This window comes from Girardinichthys multiradiatus, chromosome 2 (genome assembly GCF_021462225.1).
Source record: "Girardinichthys multiradiatus isolate DD_20200921_A chromosome 2, DD_fGirMul_XY1, whole genome shotgun sequence".
Classification (NCBI taxonomy): domain Eukaryota; kingdom Metazoa; phylum Chordata; class Actinopteri; order Cyprinodontiformes; family Goodeidae; genus Girardinichthys; species Girardinichthys multiradiatus.
In genome coordinates, this window is record NC_061795.1 from 18,683,812 (window position 1) to 18,704,244 (window position 20,433).

The window sequence follows — 20,433 nt, forward strand, 5'->3', positions numbered from 1 at the left end:
GTCCATCTACAGAACTGCATTCATCACTTGAGACTTAACTGACATGATTATCTACACAGGTAACAACACAACTGAGCACTTTATGTAAGTTGTGGCTGAGACACAAATACACATTTTAGCATAAGTATTGCATTGTCATAGTGTGCACATCTGGCTGTCAGGTGGTTCTGGTATGTGATCATGATGCCTTCTGAATACCCTTCATTCTGAGATTTTCCTGGCCAAAAAGTGTTGAAGATTTACACTAAGACAAAGCTTGTCATTTCTGAAGAAATGTTCTGTGGTTTGTTCAACCTAAAATTTAAGCGTTTGGCCAAACTTACCATTGTTATATTTGGAGAGAAAAGGGGGAAGCTTGAAGACCAGAGAACACCATCCCAACTGTGAAGTATGAAGGTGGCAGCATCATGACGTGTGGGTATTTGTATGTAAGAGGGACAGGTGCTCTAACAAAATAGATGACATCATGAGAAATGAATAACTTGTGGAAACACTCAAGCAACATTTCAACACATCAGCCAGGAAGTTAAAGCTTCGCACAAATGCATCATCCAAATGAACCTTCACTATAGGCACACAGCCAAATGAGTTACAAAGCAAGTTAAGGATAACAAAGTCAACAATTTGAAACTGCCATCACAAAGCCTTGATGGACATCCCATAGAATATTTGTGGAGACAACTGAAAATGTCTGTGTGAGCAAGGTGACCTACAAACCTTATTAAGTTATGTCAGTTCGGTCAGGGCCCTGCGATGGACTGGCGACCTGTCCAGGGTCTACCCTGCCTCTTACCCATAGACTGCTGGAGATAGGCAACAGCTCACCCCGTGACCCACTATGGAATAAGCGGTAGAAAATGACTGACTGACTGACAGTTCGGTCAAGAGCAATGGGGTGAAATTCCAGCAAACTAGTGAGAAAAGCCTGTTAAATGACTAAAGCCATACAGCTTAAAGACAAATGTTAAGGAAATTAATGTACATTTCTAACTCAGAAAAAAGAAAAATAAATCTACCCTCACTATTTTGGCATTTAGCAAATAGATCATATTTTAACTGACCTAAAACAGAAAATGTTTGGTCTGACAGGGTGAAACAAAAAGTTGCATCTTTATATAAACTGGTTTTAATGTTGCATATGCTAGACTGTCATATACAGGGGTTGGACAATGAAACTGAAACACCTGTCATTTTAGTGTGGGAGGTTTCATGGCTAAATTGGACCAGCCTGGGAGCCAGTCTTCATTGATTGCACATTGTACCAGTAAGAGCAGAGTGTGAAGGTTCAATTAGCAGGGTAAGAGCACAGTTTTGCTCAAAATGTTGAAATGCACACAACATTATGGGTGACATACCAGAGTTCAAAAGAGGACAAATTGTTGGTGCACGTCTTGCTGGCGCATCTGTGACCAAGACAGCAAGTCTTTGTGATGTATCAAGAGTCACGGTATCCAGGGTAATGTCAGCATACCACCAAAAAGGACCAACCACATCCAACAGGATTAACTGTGGACGCAAGAGGAAGCTGTCTGAAAGGGATGTTCGGGTGCTAACCCGGATTGTATCCAAAAAACATAAAACCCCGGCTGCCCAATTCACAGCAGAATTAAATGTGCACCTCAACTCTCATGTTTCCACCAGAACTGTCCATCGGGAGCTCCACAGGGTCAATATACACGGCCGGGCTGCTATAGCCAAACCGTTGGTCACTCATGCCAATGCCAAATGTCGGTTTCAAAGGTGCAAGGAGCGCAAATCTTGGGCTGTGGACAATGTGAAACATGTATTGTTCTCTGATGAGTCCACCTTTACTGTTTTCCCCACATCCGGGAGAGTTACGGTGTGGAGAAACCCCAAAGAAGCGTACCACCCAGACTGTTGCATGCCCAGAGTGAAGCATGGGGGTGGATCAGTGATGGTTTGGGCTGCCATATCATGGCATTCCTTTGGCCCAATACTTGTGCTAGATGGGCACTGCCAAGGACTACCGAACCATTCTTGAGGACCATGTGCATCCAATGGTTCAAACATTGTATCTTGAAGGCGGTGCCATGTATCAGGATGACAATGCACCAATACACACAGCAAGACTGGTGAAAGATTGGTTTGATGAACATGAAAGTGAAGTTGAACATCTCCCATGGTCTGCACAGTCACCAGATCTAAATATTATTGAGCCACTTTGGGGTGTTTTGGAGGAGCGAGTCAGGAAACGTTTTCCTCCACCAGTATCACGTAGTGACCTGGCCACTATCCTGCAAGAAGAATGGCTTAAAATCCCTCTGACCACTGTGCAGGACTTGTATATGTCATTCCCAAGACGAATTGACGCTGTATTGGCCACAAAAGGAGGCCCTACACCATACTAATAAATTATTGTGGTCTAAAACCAGGTTTCAGTTTCATTATCCAACCCCTCTATGTAGGAAGTTATTCTGTATAACCATTTCTATTTTAAAGCCGCGTGTCTTCATAAACCACAGAAACACAGTGCAAATATGCAAATGTGTTATGGAGCATAAAACATTCTTTTGACTGCATTGTGTATTTCTATGTACATGTTTAAAAGGTATTCCTTTTACTTCCACCGATTTTTATAAGATATCAGACAAAACAGGACAGAGATTTTCTTCCTGAATCTGTCATTTGTTGTTCACAATGTCGTTAACTCTGTCCCTTAAAAATACAACTCTGATAATTAAACAATCACACTGCTGCAGTCTTTATAACTTTTAACCAGTAAATGACCAGGAGGCATGCATTGTAATATGCTGATATAGGGTATCTGTCAGTGAGCCACCTAGGGGATACTTTAAAAGTGGAAATGTGTTTGTAAGATATGTGATGTGTTTTGATTTTTCCCAGATGTTTTTAAATGTATACATTAGTTATTACTGGAATTCATTGTAAATTGACCATAACCACTGAGCTATTTCACAGCCACCTTTCAAGACGACATTGAATGACTTGTAAATACTTAAATAAAACCATGTGGGTGGAGTAACACTTTAACCTCCATCAAGTTAATTTCACTTTAACTACATTGGCTAAAGCTGTGTGGAAAAATTGACAATTTCAGCCGTGAAACCCGGTCCATTTTCATAGGTTGGTCTACTTTTAACAAACCCAGATATTGAAATAACATTTTTTAATACATCAAACTGACATGCACTCTTATAGAAACAGTTTCCCCAAGGATGCAATTTGTCCACTTTGAACTGCGGATGAAACAAGGACACCACTGTGCACCTCTTCTAAGTTTTAGTGAGCTTCTGGGTCATTTGTTCTTATTATGGAAAGGAAATCAGGGCATCGATCTAACTATAGCTTCCCACATTCCCTACTGTAAGAAGGGGAAACTGTTTGGTCTAATTTCTAGGCCAATTTGTTTAACATAGATGCACTACTGAATAAAACTAAATATCCTAACATGTTTCATAGATTCCATATAGCTCACTAGCCATGTCACTTTCAAAAAAGAGCCATCAACTAGACAAATATATTGTACTCGTACTTGTACTCTCCATCTTCCGCTTTACCGGGGGCAGCAGACTCAGCAGAAACACCCAGACGTCCCTCTCCCCAGACACCTCCTCCAGTTCCTCCGGGGGGAGCACAAGACGTTCCCAGACGAGAGACATAGTTCTTCCAGTGTGTCCTGGGCCGTCCTATGGGCCTCCTCCCGGTGGGACGTGCCTGCAACACCTCCCGAGGAAGGCGTCCAGGAGGCATCCGACATAGATACCCGAGCCACCTCAACTGGCTCCTCTCAATGTGGAGGAGCAGCGGCTCTACTCTGAGCCCCTCCCGGATGGCCGAGCTCCTCGCCCTATCACTAAGGGAGTGCCACCCTACAGAGGAGGCTCATTTCAACCGCTTGTATCCGGGATCTCGTTCTTTCGGTCATGACCCAAATTTAATGGCCATATGTGAGGGTAGGAACGTAGACCGACCGGTTAATCGAGAGCTTCACTTTTCGGCTCAGCTCTCTCTTCACCACAACAGACCGGCACAGCGCCCCCATTACTGCGGCAGCCACACTGATCCATCTGTCGATCTTAGGTTTGGATTTCGAACCTGCTACACGAGTTAGCATGACTGTAGGTAAAATAAACAGTCTAATGCATGTTGGCTGTCTAGGAGGCTAACCTAGCTAAATAACTAGCTAACTACTTGTCAGGCCTAACAATGAACCATTCACCAAATTGGGGTAAAAATCAGTTTATCAAAGTTTATCTGAGGATGGTTTGTTCAATGTGTTAGTTTTCCACCACACATAGTTTCTGCAAGCGGGGTAAAGGTTTTGTTTTTTATCTCATCTGACCAGAACACCATCTTACACATCTTTACTGTGCTCCCTGCAGACCAAATTTGAGAAATGCATTAATAATCCTAAGAAGGTAAGTAAAGTTTATTTATATAGCACATTTCACAGACATAGCATCACAAAGTGCTTCACAATAGAATAAATGAAAAGAAAAATTGTACATATAGTTATATAATGAAACCTTCCATAATTACATAAAACACATTAGTGCAAACATACGTTAAACATAAGCAAAATAAAAGTCTGAAGCAGACTATCATCAAATTAAAATTATGTCTTAAGGTGCTTTTGAAATGCATCAACAGAGTCTAGACTGTGTAAAAATGGGGGCAGGGCATTCCAAGGTCAAGATATTAAATGTGTGTGTGATAGCACTAGTAATAGGCTATCTGACCCAATGATCTTAACTCATGGCATGTGCAAGGCTCTAAAAGTTAAAATAAGTAAATTCTAAAGTGAGCTGGGAACCAGTGAAGGGAAGCTCAAACAAGTGTGATGTGGGCTGTTTATTTGTTTTGAACACTTGGAAGATGAGCAAGCTCCTTCTTGTTTACACATATGAATAAGCTGTTACAGTTGCCCAAATGAGAAGAAATAGCAGCATGAATAGTCATCTCAAGTTCAATTTTAGACAAAAAACTCCTCAGTTTTGAGATATTTTTTTTTCTTAATTCTCACCTAACCCTGCCTGTCAGTTCATCTGGACCACCAGGTCTTGGTAGTTTTTTAGATTGTGCCACACTATTTTTGCATGTGTTGAACTGTATTTACTCATAGTTTGGGTTGTTTTAAAACCAAACCCCACTTTAAACTTCTCCACAACTTCTGACCTTTCTGCTTTGTTCCTTTTGGTTTTCATAATGCTGTTTTTTCAGTTGTGTGCTCCAATAAACCTCTTTGGCCTTAACTACAAAAATTTTCTTTCACGGCACTAGTGGCCTTTAATTTTTTTAAAGTAGTCTGACAGGAAGTGGGGTAAAGAGACGGAGAAGGCATACAGCACAGGTCACCAGGGTCGAGAATCGAACCAGGGACGGCAGTGTCAAGGACTGAAGCCTCTGGGTAATACACTCTACCGCTATGCCACACCCAGGACTTTAAGTATTCAAAGACAATTGGTTGCTTTGGTTCTCATGTTAGGGTATCAGAGTAAAGGGGGCTGAATACATATATGCCTGCCATATTTTTCTGATTTTTTTTGTAATTAGTTTTGAAAAACATTTTTCTTCTACTTCTAAATGAAGCACTACTTACTGCCAGCCTATCATATAAAGTGCCACCAAAATACACAGAAATTAGTGGTTGTAACATCACAGTGTGGAAAAGTTAAAAGGATGTGAATGCTTTCACAAGACAGTGTATTTTTTTTTTTTTATTATAAAGACATTTCTATTTAAATTCAACAACAAAGTAATACAAATATCGTCAATGGTATCAAGCTTTAGTTCTTAAGGAGAAATCATATTTGTACTCGTACTCGTCGTCTTCCGCTTATCCGGGACCGGGTCGCGGGGGCAGCAGACTCAGCAGAGACGCCCAGACGTCCCTCTCCCCAGACACCTCCTCCAGCTCCTCCGGGGGGAGCCCCGGCCAGCCGAGAGACATAGTCCCTCCAGCGTGTCCTGGGCCGTCCCCTGGGCCTCCGCCCGGTGGGACGTGCCTGGAACACCTCCCGAGGAAGGCGTCCAGGAGGCATCCGGTACAGATGCCCGAGCCACCTCAACTGGCTCCTCTCGATGTGGAGGAGCAGCGGCTCTAATCCGAGCCCCTCCCTGATGGCCGAGCTCCTCACCCTATCTTTAAGGGAGTGCCCGGCCACCCTATGGAGGAAGCTCATTTCAGCCGCTTGTATCCGGGATCTCGTTCTTTCGGTCATGACCCAAAGTTCATGGCCATAGGTGAGGGTAGGAACGTAGACCGACCAGTAAATTGAGAGCTTCACTTCTCGGCTCAGCTCTCTCTTCACCACAACGGACCGGCACAGCGCCCCCATTACTGTGGCAGCCGCACCGATCCGTCGGTCAATCTCCCGCTCCATTCTTCCCTCACCAAGATCCCGAGATACTTAAACCCCTCCACTTGAGGCAGGAACTCCCCTCCAACCTGAAGAGGACAAGCCACCCTTTTCCGGTCGAGAACCATGGCCTCGGACTTGGAGGAGCTGATCTTCATCCCAGCTGCTTCACACTTGGCTGCGAACCGCCCCAGTGCATGCTGTAGGTCTTGGCTAGATGGGGCCAGCAGGACCACGTCATCTGCAAAAAGAAGAGAGGAAATCCTCCGGTCCCCAAACCAGACCCTTTCCGGCCCTTGGCTGGGCCTAGAAATCCTGTCCATAAAAGTTATGAACAGGACCGGTGACAAAGGGCAGCCCTGCCGGAGTCCAACATGCACCGGGAACAAGTCCGACTTAGTGCCGGCAATGCGAACCAAACTCCTGCTCTGCTCGTACAGATGGCCCCTAGTAAAGAGCCACTGATTCCATACTCCTGGAGCACCCCCCACAGGGCATCACGAGGGACACAGTCGAATGCTTTCTCCAGGTCCACAAAACACATGTGGACCGGTTGGGCAAACTCCCCTGAACCCTCGAGTACCCCGTAGAGGGTATAGAGCTGGTCCAGTGTCCCACGGCCGGGACGAAAACCACACTGCTCCTCGTGATGCCGGGGTTCGACTATCGGCCGGACTTTCCTCTCCAATACCCTGTCGTAGGCCTTACCAGGGAGGCTGAGGAGTGTGATCCCCCTGTAGTTGGGACACACCCTCCGGTCACCCTTCTTATGTAGGGGGACCACCACCCCAGTCTGCCAATCCCAAGGCACTGTCCCCGTCCGCCACGCAATGTTGAAGAGGCGTGTCAACCATGACAGCCCCACAACATCCAAAGACTTGAGGTACTCAGGGCGAATCTCATCCAACCCCAAAGCCTTGCCATCGCGGAGCTTTTTAACCACCTCGGTGACTTCAGCCTGGGTGATGAGTCCAACCCCGAGTCCCCAGCCTCTGTTTCCACCAGGGAATGCGTGATGGCAGGATTGAGTAGATCCTCGAAGTACTCCTTCCACCGGCCTATAATGTCCCCAGTCGAGGTCAGCAGCTCCCCACCCACACTGTAAACAGTGTTGGCGAAGCACTGCTTCCCCCTCCTGAGGCGCCGGACGGTTTGCCAGGGGCCAACCGGTAGTCCTTCTCCATGGCCTCACCGAACTCCTCCCAGGTCAGAGTTTTTGCCTCTGCCACCGCCCGGGCCGCGGCACGCTTGGCCCCAGCTTGGCCCCAGCTTGACAGCGTCCCTTACTGCTGGTGTCCACCACCGGGTTCGGGGATTGCCGCCACGACAGGCAACACAGACCTTACGGCCACAACTACGGGCAGCAGCATCAACAATAGATGTGGAGAACATCTATGTCTCCAACATCCCTCGGAATCTGGTCAAAGCTCTTCTGGAGGTGAGAGTGGAATACATCCCTGGCCAAGGGGTCCGCCAGATGCTCCCAGCAGACCCTCACTATGTGCTTGGGCCTGCCAAGTCTGTCCGGCTTTCTGCCAAGTCTGTCCGGCTTTCTCCTCCTCCAGCGGATCCAACTCACCACCAGCTGGTGATCAGTGGACAGCTCAGCCCCTCTCATGACCCGAGTGTCCAAAACATGCGGCCGGGGGTCTGATGATATGACAACAAAGTCGATCATTGACCTCCTGCCTAGGGTATTCTGGTGCCAAGTGCACTGATGGACACCCTTATGTTTGAACATGGTGTTCATTATGGACAATCCGTGATTAGCACAGAAGTCCAATAACAAAACATCACTTGGATTCAGATCGGGGAGGCCATTCCTCCCAATCACGCCTCTCCAGGTGTCACTGTCGTTTCCCACGTGGGCGTTGAAGTCCGCCAGCAGAATAATGGAGTCCCCAGGAGGGGCACTATCCAGCACCCCCGACAGGGACGCCAAGAAGGCCGGGTACTCCGCACTACCACTCGGCCCGTAGGCCGAAATGATAGTCAGAGACCTCTCCTCAACCCGAAGGCGCAGGGATGCGACCCTCTCATCCACTGGGGTAAACCCCAACATGAGACGGCTAAGCTGGGGGACAACAAGCAAACCCACCCCAGCCCGCCGCTTCTCCCCGCGGGCCACTCCAGAGTAGAGGAGAGTCCAGCCCCTCTCGAGGAGATGGGTTCCAGAGCCCACGCTGTGCGTGGAGGCGAACTATTTCTAGTCGATATCTCTCGACCTCCCGCACCAGCTCAGGCTCCTTCCCCCCCAGCGAGGTGACATTCCACGTCCCTAGAGCCAGCCTAAGCATCCGGGGATTGGGCCGCCGAGGTCTCCACCTTCGTCTGCCGCCCAATCCTCTTTGCACCGGTCCTTCACGGGGGGATGGTCTCGCATCTCTCGTTCGGGTTTGGCCCGGCCGGGTCCCACGAGGAGCAACCCGGCCACCAGGCGCTCTCCGACGAGTCCCGACCCCAGGCCTGGCTCCAGGGTGGGACCCCGGCTCCGCCGTAACGGGCGACGTCACGTGCCTCGATTCTGTAGTCGTCATGAGGGATTCTCATAATCATAATTATCAATAAAATCAGAGATTGGAGATCTCTTTTTGATGCATCTCTTCTGAAGTTGCGATAGTTTTGCTCAATCTTATTGTACCCTTTGTATCTCATGCCTGCCTGTGTCATTGAATGAATGTAAAGAGAACACAAACCAAACCACGGAAAGTTTTGAGATCCTTTAATTTGGATTTATACAGTACAACAAGGGCATTGTGTTGACCTGAAAAATTAATTCCGACGTTTTACAGACGTTTTACCAATTGAGATGAAACCACTCATAGAAGCTTTTTGAATACAGTGCAGCCTGAATCTCAACACACTGTCTAAAATGGCTTGATCAATAAATATAAGTACAAAAAAGACAATCATTTTATTATAAAAAAAAAACTAATCATGAAATATACCAAAGGCACACAACTTAATAAACCTTGGCAGTCCAGGATTACCCACAAACAAAATTAATAAAACATTAAAAAATAATGAGCAGTAACAAAAACACTTAAATAACATAATAATACTAAATTTATTATTATTGTCATAACAATACAGTCAAGTTTTCCTATGATTAGACTTTCTGCTAACTAACAAATTTGCACCAGTTTTTTCCAGTTGGGCAGTTAAACTTTCATTATCAAATAATTTCCATTGATTTATTTTTCTTTCAGTATTTTGGACCTCCCACGCTTTGGCTAGTTCAAAAAATTATATTTTTTCCCACCTTTTCCAAAAAGGTTGATTTTCTTCACACTCTTTAATGCTGCTCTGACATTTCAGTGTGTCAAAACAGCGGGAAATGAAATTACAACACTAATTTCACGTCATATTAGTACGTCTGTTTCAGAGAAATTCTAATACTTCAAGGAAGGAAGTATTTATTCTTCTGCCATACATAAAGCAATTAACATTTCTTACATTTTGGAAAATCAAAAACAGAAGCGTAGTAAACCAAAATACTAACATAGTATAAGTTTTTCACTGTAAATCCAGTTGACATTAAAATGCAATACAAAAAAGCAATAAAATACAATATAATAAGCAGTGGGTCTTTCATTAAACTCAGCACCCCAGGATCTTTCCTTCACGCGAGCTGACCACTGAAAACATTCAACATGTGTTCTTTTATTTGGGGTCACCGACTGCATGTTTTTTCCATCTACATCATTTGATACTCTGAAATCTCCAGTATTTGTGCTGCTGTTAAAAGAGTAAAATATTTTCTACGGTTACACAGAAGAAACGTGTCATGCCATGAACCTCTGAGACAAGCAGTATCAACAGGCTCCAGCATCTCAAACAATAAAAAATGAACACAAATAAAACATACATGAGGTACAGCCATGGTGGGGATGGATTTATTCACCAAAGGGGAAATCCCAAGCCAAAGGGACTCATTTTAGCCCATCCAATCCTGTCAAAGCCTCATCAGATCTTTGGTACAAAACAAAAACTTTCCACCTACTCTTTCTACTCACTTTCTTTTGTCCTGCTATTCTACGTTGCAAGTCCGTCAAAAATGACTTCTTAGCCCTCTTATCTTCTGCATCACATCTCTCGCTTTCACACACTTTTCTTCTGCCTGCAGCTATAATTCTCCATGCACTGCCTCCCTCTCACGCTCAAATAAAAACAATGTTGGGCTAATTGTGCTCAGTGGACACAATGAACAAGCATACACAGCTGGGAGGCTGAAACAGACCGCAGATTCCACCTGTGCTGAGTTAGGTTGGGGGTGGGGTGATAAGAGATCTCTAGAACAAACACGTCTCCAGCATTTTGTCTGAGGAATTTGCTGTGTCATCGACAAGCAAAAACAAAAAATGCTTGACTTAGCTCTTTCTAAAAGCTGCGGGTAAAATATTAACCAGTCCCACAATGGAAAACACTTGAAACATCTTTGGTAAAACATGAATTAAATTGAAACCACATCGATCTGACAGCAATCCAAAGAGATACAGGGCCTAAAGATGAACCGAGACCAGAATCTGAGAATTTTAGGTGGATCAGCCCTGACCAGTGACCGACCGGTCGGAATGTCAGAAATCAGATCTTTTTCCTATTAGTGAACACACCATATCAAAGATTCCACTAACCTTAACACTCTTCGGTTTGGATGATGTTACCAAGGTAAGTAGACAATGTTAGCTATCGTTAGTATCGGACAGCGGCCCCAGAATTCCGAGTGGTGCATATCTATCAATGACTACAGAAGCACCGCTAGATTCCTTGTGCTTCTAGCAAAAGTGTGTCCAGTAGAGTCTAGACTGCTGTCTGAAACAAGCAATGAACTTAAACGCTGAAAAGGAACAAGGAGGCAGCTTTTGTCTTTTTGGATTTAAACTGTGTGATATATGTGGGAGGAAATAAAAGGAGAAAACCAGACTGTTTGATCTCTACTACCTAAGATCAATCTTTAAACCACACATTAAAGAAAGTCAGACAGGTGTGCTCTGAAGGCCATGGGTTTCTCCACATTCACCAACATAAAAAAATAAAACTGGCTTCAGGGTGGCCTGGCTTTTCCTTCTGCTTTAAGGAAACAACATACATATTTCTTATTATTAATCAAAAAAGGCACTTCCTACATATTCCTCATATCATATGCATATATAGGATATACACTTTTAAGAAGGTATACTTGCCTGTGTGTTACAGACACAAGCATGGTTATATATGTTGAGTAAAAATATGTTTATTACTGACAAACATAATTATATATGTCAGTTTCACCCAAAGAGTTGGAGACAAGGAGATTCCTGTATCAACCAGCCACCCACCAGTTTGGCACCTACAACTAAAGCTTAAAAATATTAATAATAAATAACCACTGACTTTTTTAAAAAAATTCAGAACAAGACCCTGGTTTGTTTCTTCTTTTAAACGAAGTAAAGATCACAAAAGCATGTGCTCTGTGTGAGTTTTAAGGTGCTTTTGTTTACTCAGACTCAGACATGGGTGGTGTATAGAAAGGATAGCCAACCAGTTTCTGGTTGCTGCGTTTGTGATTTTAACTTGCCTTCTTTCTAAATATGTAAACATTTTGAACACAGCCGAGTGTACGGCGAGCGTGGACAGCATATTGGGTGGCATTCTCTCTCTCTCCAGTGCCAGCTCGGAGTCTCTCTCCTGTTTACGAAGCCTAAAGGTTTAATTTCCGGAGAAGTACACCTAAATGTGTGCATCTGTCTGTGCAAGTGTGTAGGCACAGGGATATCATTTGCAACAAGATTTCAGCTCCAGTCTCCTGAAGGGGTATCCCAGTAACACACTGGTCGTTAATGCTGCACACACTCTTTAATGCACACACAGACTCCCAATCAAATCCCTTTGCTTCATCTCACTCTGCTACCCGCTCATTAGGTGAGATTGTTGCTGATGTCCAGGGCTTGCTGGTACACCTGAGTCATGTCCTCCAAATCCCCCAGCAGGGAGAAGCTGCCATTGTCCCCTGGGGAGCCTTTCATTTTGGAGCCACGGCTAAACTTGGACCCCTGAATGGGTGGCGTGGTCTGCAGACCTTTGAAGCTGGCAAGCTGCAGCAGGTTTTCTGCTGAGACGCAAGCCCTGATATTGGGGCGGAGGTGTGATGTGGAGGGATGCCATTCGGCTCCACTAAGGGAACTCGGTGACAGCGACAGGACAGAGCTGTCCTCCCCCACGATGCTGGAGGGCCGACTCTGACTGCGGGACAGACCGGAGTCGGTCGTTGGAGGATGCTCACCTAGGACTCCAGCCACTGCTGCGGATGAAGGCGGTCCGCTGTAGGTAGAGTACTTGCCGTTTCGCTTAAGAATGCCCTTTCTTCCCATCATCCGCTTAGGGGGGGAAGTGGCTAACAGAGACATGCTGGCACCTTCTAAAAGCTCAGAGGATTCACTGCGCTCTGGGGAAGAGTAGTACCCTGATTCCCGCTGTTGGTTGTTTTTCAAGATGCCTTTCTTTGGTAGAGATGGTACTATCTTAGCTGGCGAGCCACCTCCCAAAACTGGTTCCTCTTCCGCTCTGTCAGGGCTCGAAGTCTCCTGTCTACCATCCACTTGTTGAGACAGCACCGCTTGACTCAGATGTACTTCTTCAGGACCAGTCGACCTTTGTTCCTCGGTAACCCTGGTCTTCAAAATGCCCTTGGGTCTTTTCAAACCTGGCTTGTCCTCTGCTCCCTCCTGGGACTGGCCAGCCTCAATGTTTTCCTTCTTTGATTTCTTGGGCCTCTGGCGCAGGACCTGGGGCACAGCTGCAGCTTTGGCTCCAGTACTACGTGGCTCAGTGCGATTCTGCCAGTCGATGAAGCGGGCCAGCATGGGGGAGCCTCCGTGGTCGTGCTGGGCCTCGCAGTCACAGACGCTGTTCTTCCAGCCCCAGTTTACCCACCAGTGATTGGCTATGTCTTCAACTGTGGCTCGCCGCTCGGGGTTCACCATCAACATCCACCGGATCAGTCCACGGGCATCTATGAGCAACAAAATATTTTATCAGATTGTATAAAACATTGAGATTACAGACAAATGTAAGACCTCAGGTGATACTGGAGGCATTTCAATTAGAGATCCATCGAGATTTTGGCTGGTAACCGAAACAGCCGATTTTCACTTTCACCAGCGCTGAACATTGACTGAATTTGAAAAGGAGACATATCATGCAAAATCCACTTTTTTAGCTCTTAAACATATTTTTTGTGTATTGGGAGTCTCTGAAAGTCTAAAAAATTTGAATTTAGTCACTCCAGATCTTGCGATGATCTATTTAGATGCTTTTTGCATTATATTTGGTCAGTCTGTTCAGATTTTTCCATTTTCTGCTATGTTTTGTTCTCTATTATGTCACAATATTTTCTGTGGAACTTCTAAAGATGGTAATGGACTTCTGTGGACTTGGCAGTGGACTTTGGAAACACATCATCCAAATGCATTCACTGATGTTCTTTATGCTAGCGTTAGCTAACTTGTTAACTATGTGGGGGTCTTATTTAAAAGTTGTGTTCATTCAATTTGTGGTAGCATTAACATTTTAAGGTATCTGACATGTAGTTTGTGTAAAATTTTTATCAATAACATTAGTAATGGAATTACAGCTTTTGTTACTACAGTGATGGGTGTGTACTGGATCTGAAGTGCCTCATTTGCATTTAAAGAGACCGCAGCAAAATGAGAGGGTCACAAAGGAAGCTTAAAAAATTTGTAAAATGAATGCCTAAGGAGCTAAAATAACAACAAATTCAAACCAAAGCACTGCAGTTCTACTTTATATACACCACATCTGAATGATTTAAATAGGAAAAGGAATAATTTAAAAGCATGATATACCCCCTTTAAAACTGAAAAATCCAATATTTTTCCAATTAGAGAATGTGTAACCAAGTCACAGTAACAATAACACATTTCATTGTGGGCACAGTTACGGTAGGAAAAAGACTCAAAGTTAGCTATTTTCAGTATCAGTGAAATGTTTATGCAGTCAGAGGAAGCAACAGATATGTGAGAAGCTACTTTAAAAGGAAACAAAAGTTCTGGCGTGTCCAGACATGTCATTTAGGCTGCGAGAAAGCAAAACAGAGCAGGACAGAGCAGAGCAGATGTCAGGAAGTCTAAATTTTTCACAGCAAATTTGCTCTGTTCTATGCCTTTAAGATCTCAATCTACCTGCCATGGAACATGTATTTGGAAATGTTGCCAGCTTTTTGGAAATGACAGGGTTAAGGTAAGGATTTACAGTGTCTAGAATATATGCAGAGACTGCAGTTTTAGTTACACTAGCCATGCTAATTGTCCTAATTGCTAATATAAGTTGCTAAAGAAATCTTAAAATGTGATCTTCATATCATTTTTCTCTCTCTAGTAAAACCCTGTTTTTAAATATGTAATGACGACTCAAGGCGGGAAGGCTGTAGAGAAATATTCATAATTCTGCCAGAGTCAGCTTGTCAAGAACATTTACAAAACACAGAAGAATGGAAATCAGCCACAAGTCTGTGCACTTTTAAAACTACTGTAGATCAATAAGTTAATATTTTACATTACTTACATTACTAGATGGACATTTTTCTCAATATTAACGACAAAATTGGGTACTGGTGCAATAAAATCTGAGGTGGTTTGTACACTACCTGAAGACTGAGAGGGCTCTTTGTATTCACCATTGCTAATCTGGCGAATGAGCTTCTTGTGGTCTCCCCCATCAAAAGGCATGGTTCCATACACCAGGGTATACAGCAGCACTCCGAGAGCCCAGCTGTCCACCTGGTGAGGACACAATCCTGGTCACAAACCTGTCCAGCTAGTCAGAAGCAATTCAGCATGTGCTGTATGTATGTTGGATGTGGCCAAAAATACACAAAGAAGTTGAGATGTGTTATGCAAGCAAAGAGCAGTCTTCCAAACTGTGTTTTGTTTAATGATTCATGGCATAAAAACGTGAAATGAGCTCAGGTCTGCTCAACATCTGATTAAGGCTCAGAGTAATGGTCTAGATATTTATAGTGAGCTTAATACACTTAACACTCCATTCACTTTTATTTTTACATTAATCTACAACAACATCACTGCTTAAAAGCTTTTGACACATTTGTCAGATGAAATGATGGCAAATAAAGGTAATACGGTGGGAAAATTGTTTCCTCACAGATTAGTCGCCCCCTCTCTCGCCTGCTCTGTCAGGCAGTACCAAAAACATTCGAAGCGCCAACTTAACGCAATGTGACATTCTAAGACATTATATAAGAGTTCATGTTTTGTGGCGTTAAGAGGTGCAGGGCCACACAGCAAAGTGGTGGGGGCTAAAAAATAATAAGACCAAGGAGATAGCTGTGCTCTGATATCTTGAATTCTTGACGGTTTACTGGATAAAAGCTCATGACCTGTTTCTAGACGTCTGTGTATATGGCAGGATTTGACAGATTCTGTGCTTTGACTTTAGATTGCAACGAACACTCACACATTTGTGTGCCTTCCACCGGCAGTAACTAAACCTCTGAGACATAGATGAGGAAGAGGAAATCAGATAAGACCAGTAAAAGAGCTGGTGTACTTCCTGTTAGGCTCTGGACCTGCATCAAGAATGCTTCACTCTTCGGTTGCCATTGGTCAACTATGGAGGGCGAGACCGGGTGCATACTTTTGTTGTGTTCTATTTTTGATGCCTGTGTTTTCTGCAATTTGCGGTCTTGCCCCAACAGTGGTTCTGTAATTTCGACTACAAATGGACTTTCGCAACCCTGAGTAAATTATAATGACTCACACTAATCTGGATAGTTGGATTTGAATAGATCTCGCAACTGAGACATAAGTAGTGTTATAGTTTTTAGTGCTATTGTGAGGCTTTTTAAAATCTTTTTACAAAAGATTTTACTCCAAATTGAAGACTCTATAAGGCTTTGTTGTTGATTCCAGTCATATTTATCTTAAGGTAATGTAAGCTGACAGCACCCTCCAACTCCTCACTTCAAAAGGACCTCAGTGGTGGAGTGAGGGAGTCCAGAGGAGGGAAACAGACTCACTGTATAGTTTCAAGAGAGACCTCCCTTTGGCTGTGGACTAATCTCATTAAAGAAGCTAACAATGAAGCCTACCCACACTTTTGTGAATAGACTACAACATGATACAATGAGTTCAGGAATAACAGTAACAAGATATAAGAGAGATCCAGAATATGAGCTTCAAACCAAAATCTACACTGCATATACAGTGTTTTCATTAACATAGAACGTTTTCACATCTTATCACATCACAGTAAGAAATGTCCCTGTACGAGTTATGGTTTTAACACATTGTATGTGTTAAAATCAGGGATCCAGTCTTTCATGTAAAAATTGCAGAGTTCTTGGTCCTTTATATTAATTTAAAGAATATAATATACAAACCTTATAAAGACAATGGGATGGGGAATAAAGTGTGGAAATACAATTTCTTTTTTCATAGTGTTATTTTTTTTTTCCTTACCAATAAAGACCTGGAAAACTCTAAAAACAAAATTCATACTTCATCTAGAATTTTCCAGACTATGTGGGGACCCCGCAGAATGACCCAGTCAAAGCCCAGAGCTAAATTTAATTGAGAAGCTGGTTCTATGCTTGAGAATTAAAGTCTAAGGACACTCCTTATCCAATCTTTCTCAGGTACTTTGCAATACTTTGCAAACAGATAAATATTTCTATTTGGAAATGTTCAAAGCTGGTATAGACGTACCCAATACAAACTTGCAGCAGTAATTCATAAAGTTGAAAGCTTGTTCTACAAAGTATTGACTCAGAGCAGCTGACTACAAATGTATAAAATGGACACAAAATTTTAAAACTACATATTACTTTAATTATGCACTACTTTGCGTTACATAAAATCTTATTAAAATATATTCCACACTGTGGGTGTAACATGACAAAATGGCTAAATGTTTAGAGAGAATGGAAACGTCTGCGAGAGACAGTGTGAAAACTTCAAACCAAAATCTATATTTAGGTGTGTGACTATATGACTGAGCATAAATCATAACTGTCTGAATCATTGCTAGCCTCACCTCTGGGCCACGGTATGGTCTTCCATTGACAATCTCTGGTGAAGCATAAAGGGGGCTTCCACAGAAGGTTTGCAGCAGCTTGTCCTTGTGGTAGAGGTTGGACAACCCAAAATCAGCAATCTGTGAACACATGGCAGCGTGTTAGGATTTGCATGATTCTTGTGTGAGGGATTAACCTTTAAAGAACCTTTGATGCGTGTACAAGGGACCAACTCACCTTAATATTACAGTTTTCATCCAGTAGCACATTTTCCAGTTTCAGATCCCTGTGCACCACCCCATTCTGAAATTCAAAGAGCGGAATCAAACTGAGTGATGCATCAACATATTCATTATTCATAATCAGCCCATTGTGTTGCATAATGATTTACTCTTACTAACATAGCTTGTGACTCTCTGGGGAAATCAAGGCAGCTGGTTGGTCTAGTTTGATTTTAATTGCTACTGTGCCTTCTGGGGTCCTTCTGTTGACATCTGCTGTGATTTCCACTTTAAATTAACTCACATGTGTCACATAAACATAAGCCTGTAATTGTGGGCCATGTGCAAATGATGTTCTCACAGCACTCAGAGAACCTGGTATTAAAATAACAACCCTGATAATGGCTGGGTTTAAGGAAACATCTAGGAATTAACATGTGGTACGCAGAGCCAAGCTCAGATGTGGAGGAATGACTTCATTCGTCAACCCCCCACCAGCTCACGCTGATCTGCGAGGCATTGAGCATTGGTTGTTGTCGGGCATGCTGCTCATGTTCACATGACTCTGATTGGTGGATATGAGGGAGAAATGATTGCTTGTCATGTTGGTGACTCACACCATCCCACCCAGCAGGAGGCTGCACTCGCTGGTGATGATTTATCATTTATGGCTGTCTGGGACTCTCCTATCTGAGGACAATGACGTCAGCCCCCATCTCCAGCTGGGACGAACATGACAAGCGTTGGGGGCATCCAAACAAGCCCTGTGACCTATGTTTTTTGTTTTTTTTTACTGGAGTTGGTGAGGTGTGGAGCACAGTCTGAAATGGGTGTGGCTGGTGCTAAATCTCCAGGGGAAAAGCTCAGAGGATGTCCTGGGACATCTTATCAGTGTGAGCACAGAACGAATGTGTGGCCTATAAAAGGAGTATAAGCCTGAATTAAGATGGCCCATGTTTTTTCTTCACTTAAGTAAAACAGATGACTATTTAACACCTTTGCGCCAAGAAAAGCATGCAGTGCAGCGCCTGCAGATTGTCTGACTAAATGGCTGACTTTGTGCAGCATGCTTCCTGTTAGAATAAACCTGAAAACCAAAGCCTGTATGGTATCTGAGAGGTAAAGACACATGCAGTTTGATCTAAAAGTATGCATTTATCTCTATGAAAAGCTGGTTAATGTGCTTTTTTCACCTTATGGCAGTGGTGCACAGCGGAGACTATTTGTCTGAAGAAGTGTCGTGTCTCCCGCTCACTCAGGCGGCGACGCTCGCTGATGTAGTCGTACAGCTCTCCCTTACTGGCATACTCCATGACAATCACAATCTTGTCCTTGTTCTCAAACACTGCAAAAATAAATCAAGCAGGGGCGAACTTTTATATTATTATTTAAATAATAGATTGAAGACACTAACTTTACATCATGTCGCCACTTTTTACAATCAGGTCTAATATTCCTAACTGTCATAATGAGCCAAACTGAAACAAAGCCTTATAGTTTCCTGCTCCAAACACTAATTAGCACATGACACATAAGATCTTCTATATTAACATTAAATCAGCAACTTCATTTGTATTTGAAAGATTTAACCATGATGTTATCTAAATCTTTCTTTCTTCTTTTCCTTTCCTCTTTATAAATTGAAATCATATTTTTGGGAAAACAAAGAACGCCCATGTTTTGGACTAACTAACCCTTAGCTAGAATCTGGACTCTCACAGTGCTGTCAAATGGATTTTATGTGTCCCTTTGTTTTAGTTTGTTTTTCTACTGAGTGTCTCAAATGCAGATACACAAAAATATCCCAAAATGGCGAAGGTTTCTTTAGTTCTTATGTGACACTTTGCCTTCAGCTAGCCTCACGAGTAGTTTTATTTAGTCAATTCTGTTAACATGCCAGGGCAACTCACGAACTTTGCACAACAGACTTTCCTTTAGTAGTTTAGGTTTTGTACAAAAGATGATTAAATATAGTCCAGACTTGAAAACTGTGAACTACCTCTATTTAACATAGGTAGGAAGCTAGAACCAATTGTTAGCACTGTTAGCGGCTAATGGTTAGCCAATGGCAGTATTCTGGCAGTGCTTACAAATCATTTCCCTTTTTCTACCAAGTGCCTAAATTGCTGCCAGGTAAAACTATATAAAATTGGAGTAGGCTTTGTTAATGCTTATGTAATCGAGCTGTTAGAAGTATTAGTCAACTCAGTAAACACAATTCAAGAACTACTTCCTTTGCAATTCCTAATAAGAGTCTCAAACCTAACAGACAAATTCACATGGTAATTGCAGAAAATATTACACTCTTAATATCAGTATGGGTACTGTTCCCTAAAGCTAGCCTAGCTATTTTACTGACTTTCTGAGTACATATGATCAAAGTAATTAAAAAAAGAGGATCAATGGAGCTTAAGTTGAGATTTTATGAACGTAAAATTGTGACAGCACAGCATGTTACCCAGCTGCAAATCATTAACCACATAATTCTCTGTCATATTTTTGGCTTATCAGTGTAAGATTCCAGCTTGGAAACATAACTTGTCAAAGAGGAATGACAGTGGTTAGGTAAGTAGGGAAAGAAAAAAATGAGGACGTGACAGCAGCAAAGTCAGTCATGTTGCTGCGTATTGTGCATGTTGATTTTCCCACACAGCAGGGTCACTGAGGATGAAGGCCTCTACTTTCTACACCCTTGAGTGAGCACCTTCATAGTATGTCCCCCTCTTTATTCCCCTCCCAGGGTCCTTTTAAAGATATAATCCTCTACAAAAACACACAGTTGCTGAGTGATGTTAATGTTCTCTGATTGTGAATGTCTGGCTGCTTGGGAAATAGCAGACGC

At 43.2% G+C, this 20,433-nt stretch overlaps 1 protein-coding gene across 2 annotated transcripts in view; it reads right to left on the bottom strand.

Annotated features, from left to right (window-relative positions):
- Positions 1-9,048: 9,048 nt before the first annotated feature.
- The window catches only part of nuak1b (NUAK family, SNF1-like kinase, 1b), a 29,120-nt gene continuing 17,735 nt past the window's right edge, over positions 9,049-20,433 (bottom strand). For both annotated transcript variants that reach the window (XM_047346321.1, XM_047346328.1), the window contains exons 3-7: positions 18,785-18,936; positions 17,608-17,673; positions 17,391-17,510; positions 14,986-15,118; positions 9,049-13,332 (exon numbers count right to left, since the gene is read on the bottom strand). In XM_047346321.1, the coding sequence (XP_047202277.1) occupies positions 12,239-13,332; positions 14,986-15,118; positions 17,391-17,510; positions 17,608-17,673; positions 18,785-18,936 (1,565 nt within the window). In that variant the 3' untranslated portion in view covers positions 9,049-12,238. The remainder of the gene's footprint in view (positions 13,333-14,985; positions 15,119-17,390; positions 17,511-17,607; positions 17,674-18,784; positions 18,937-20,433) is intronic.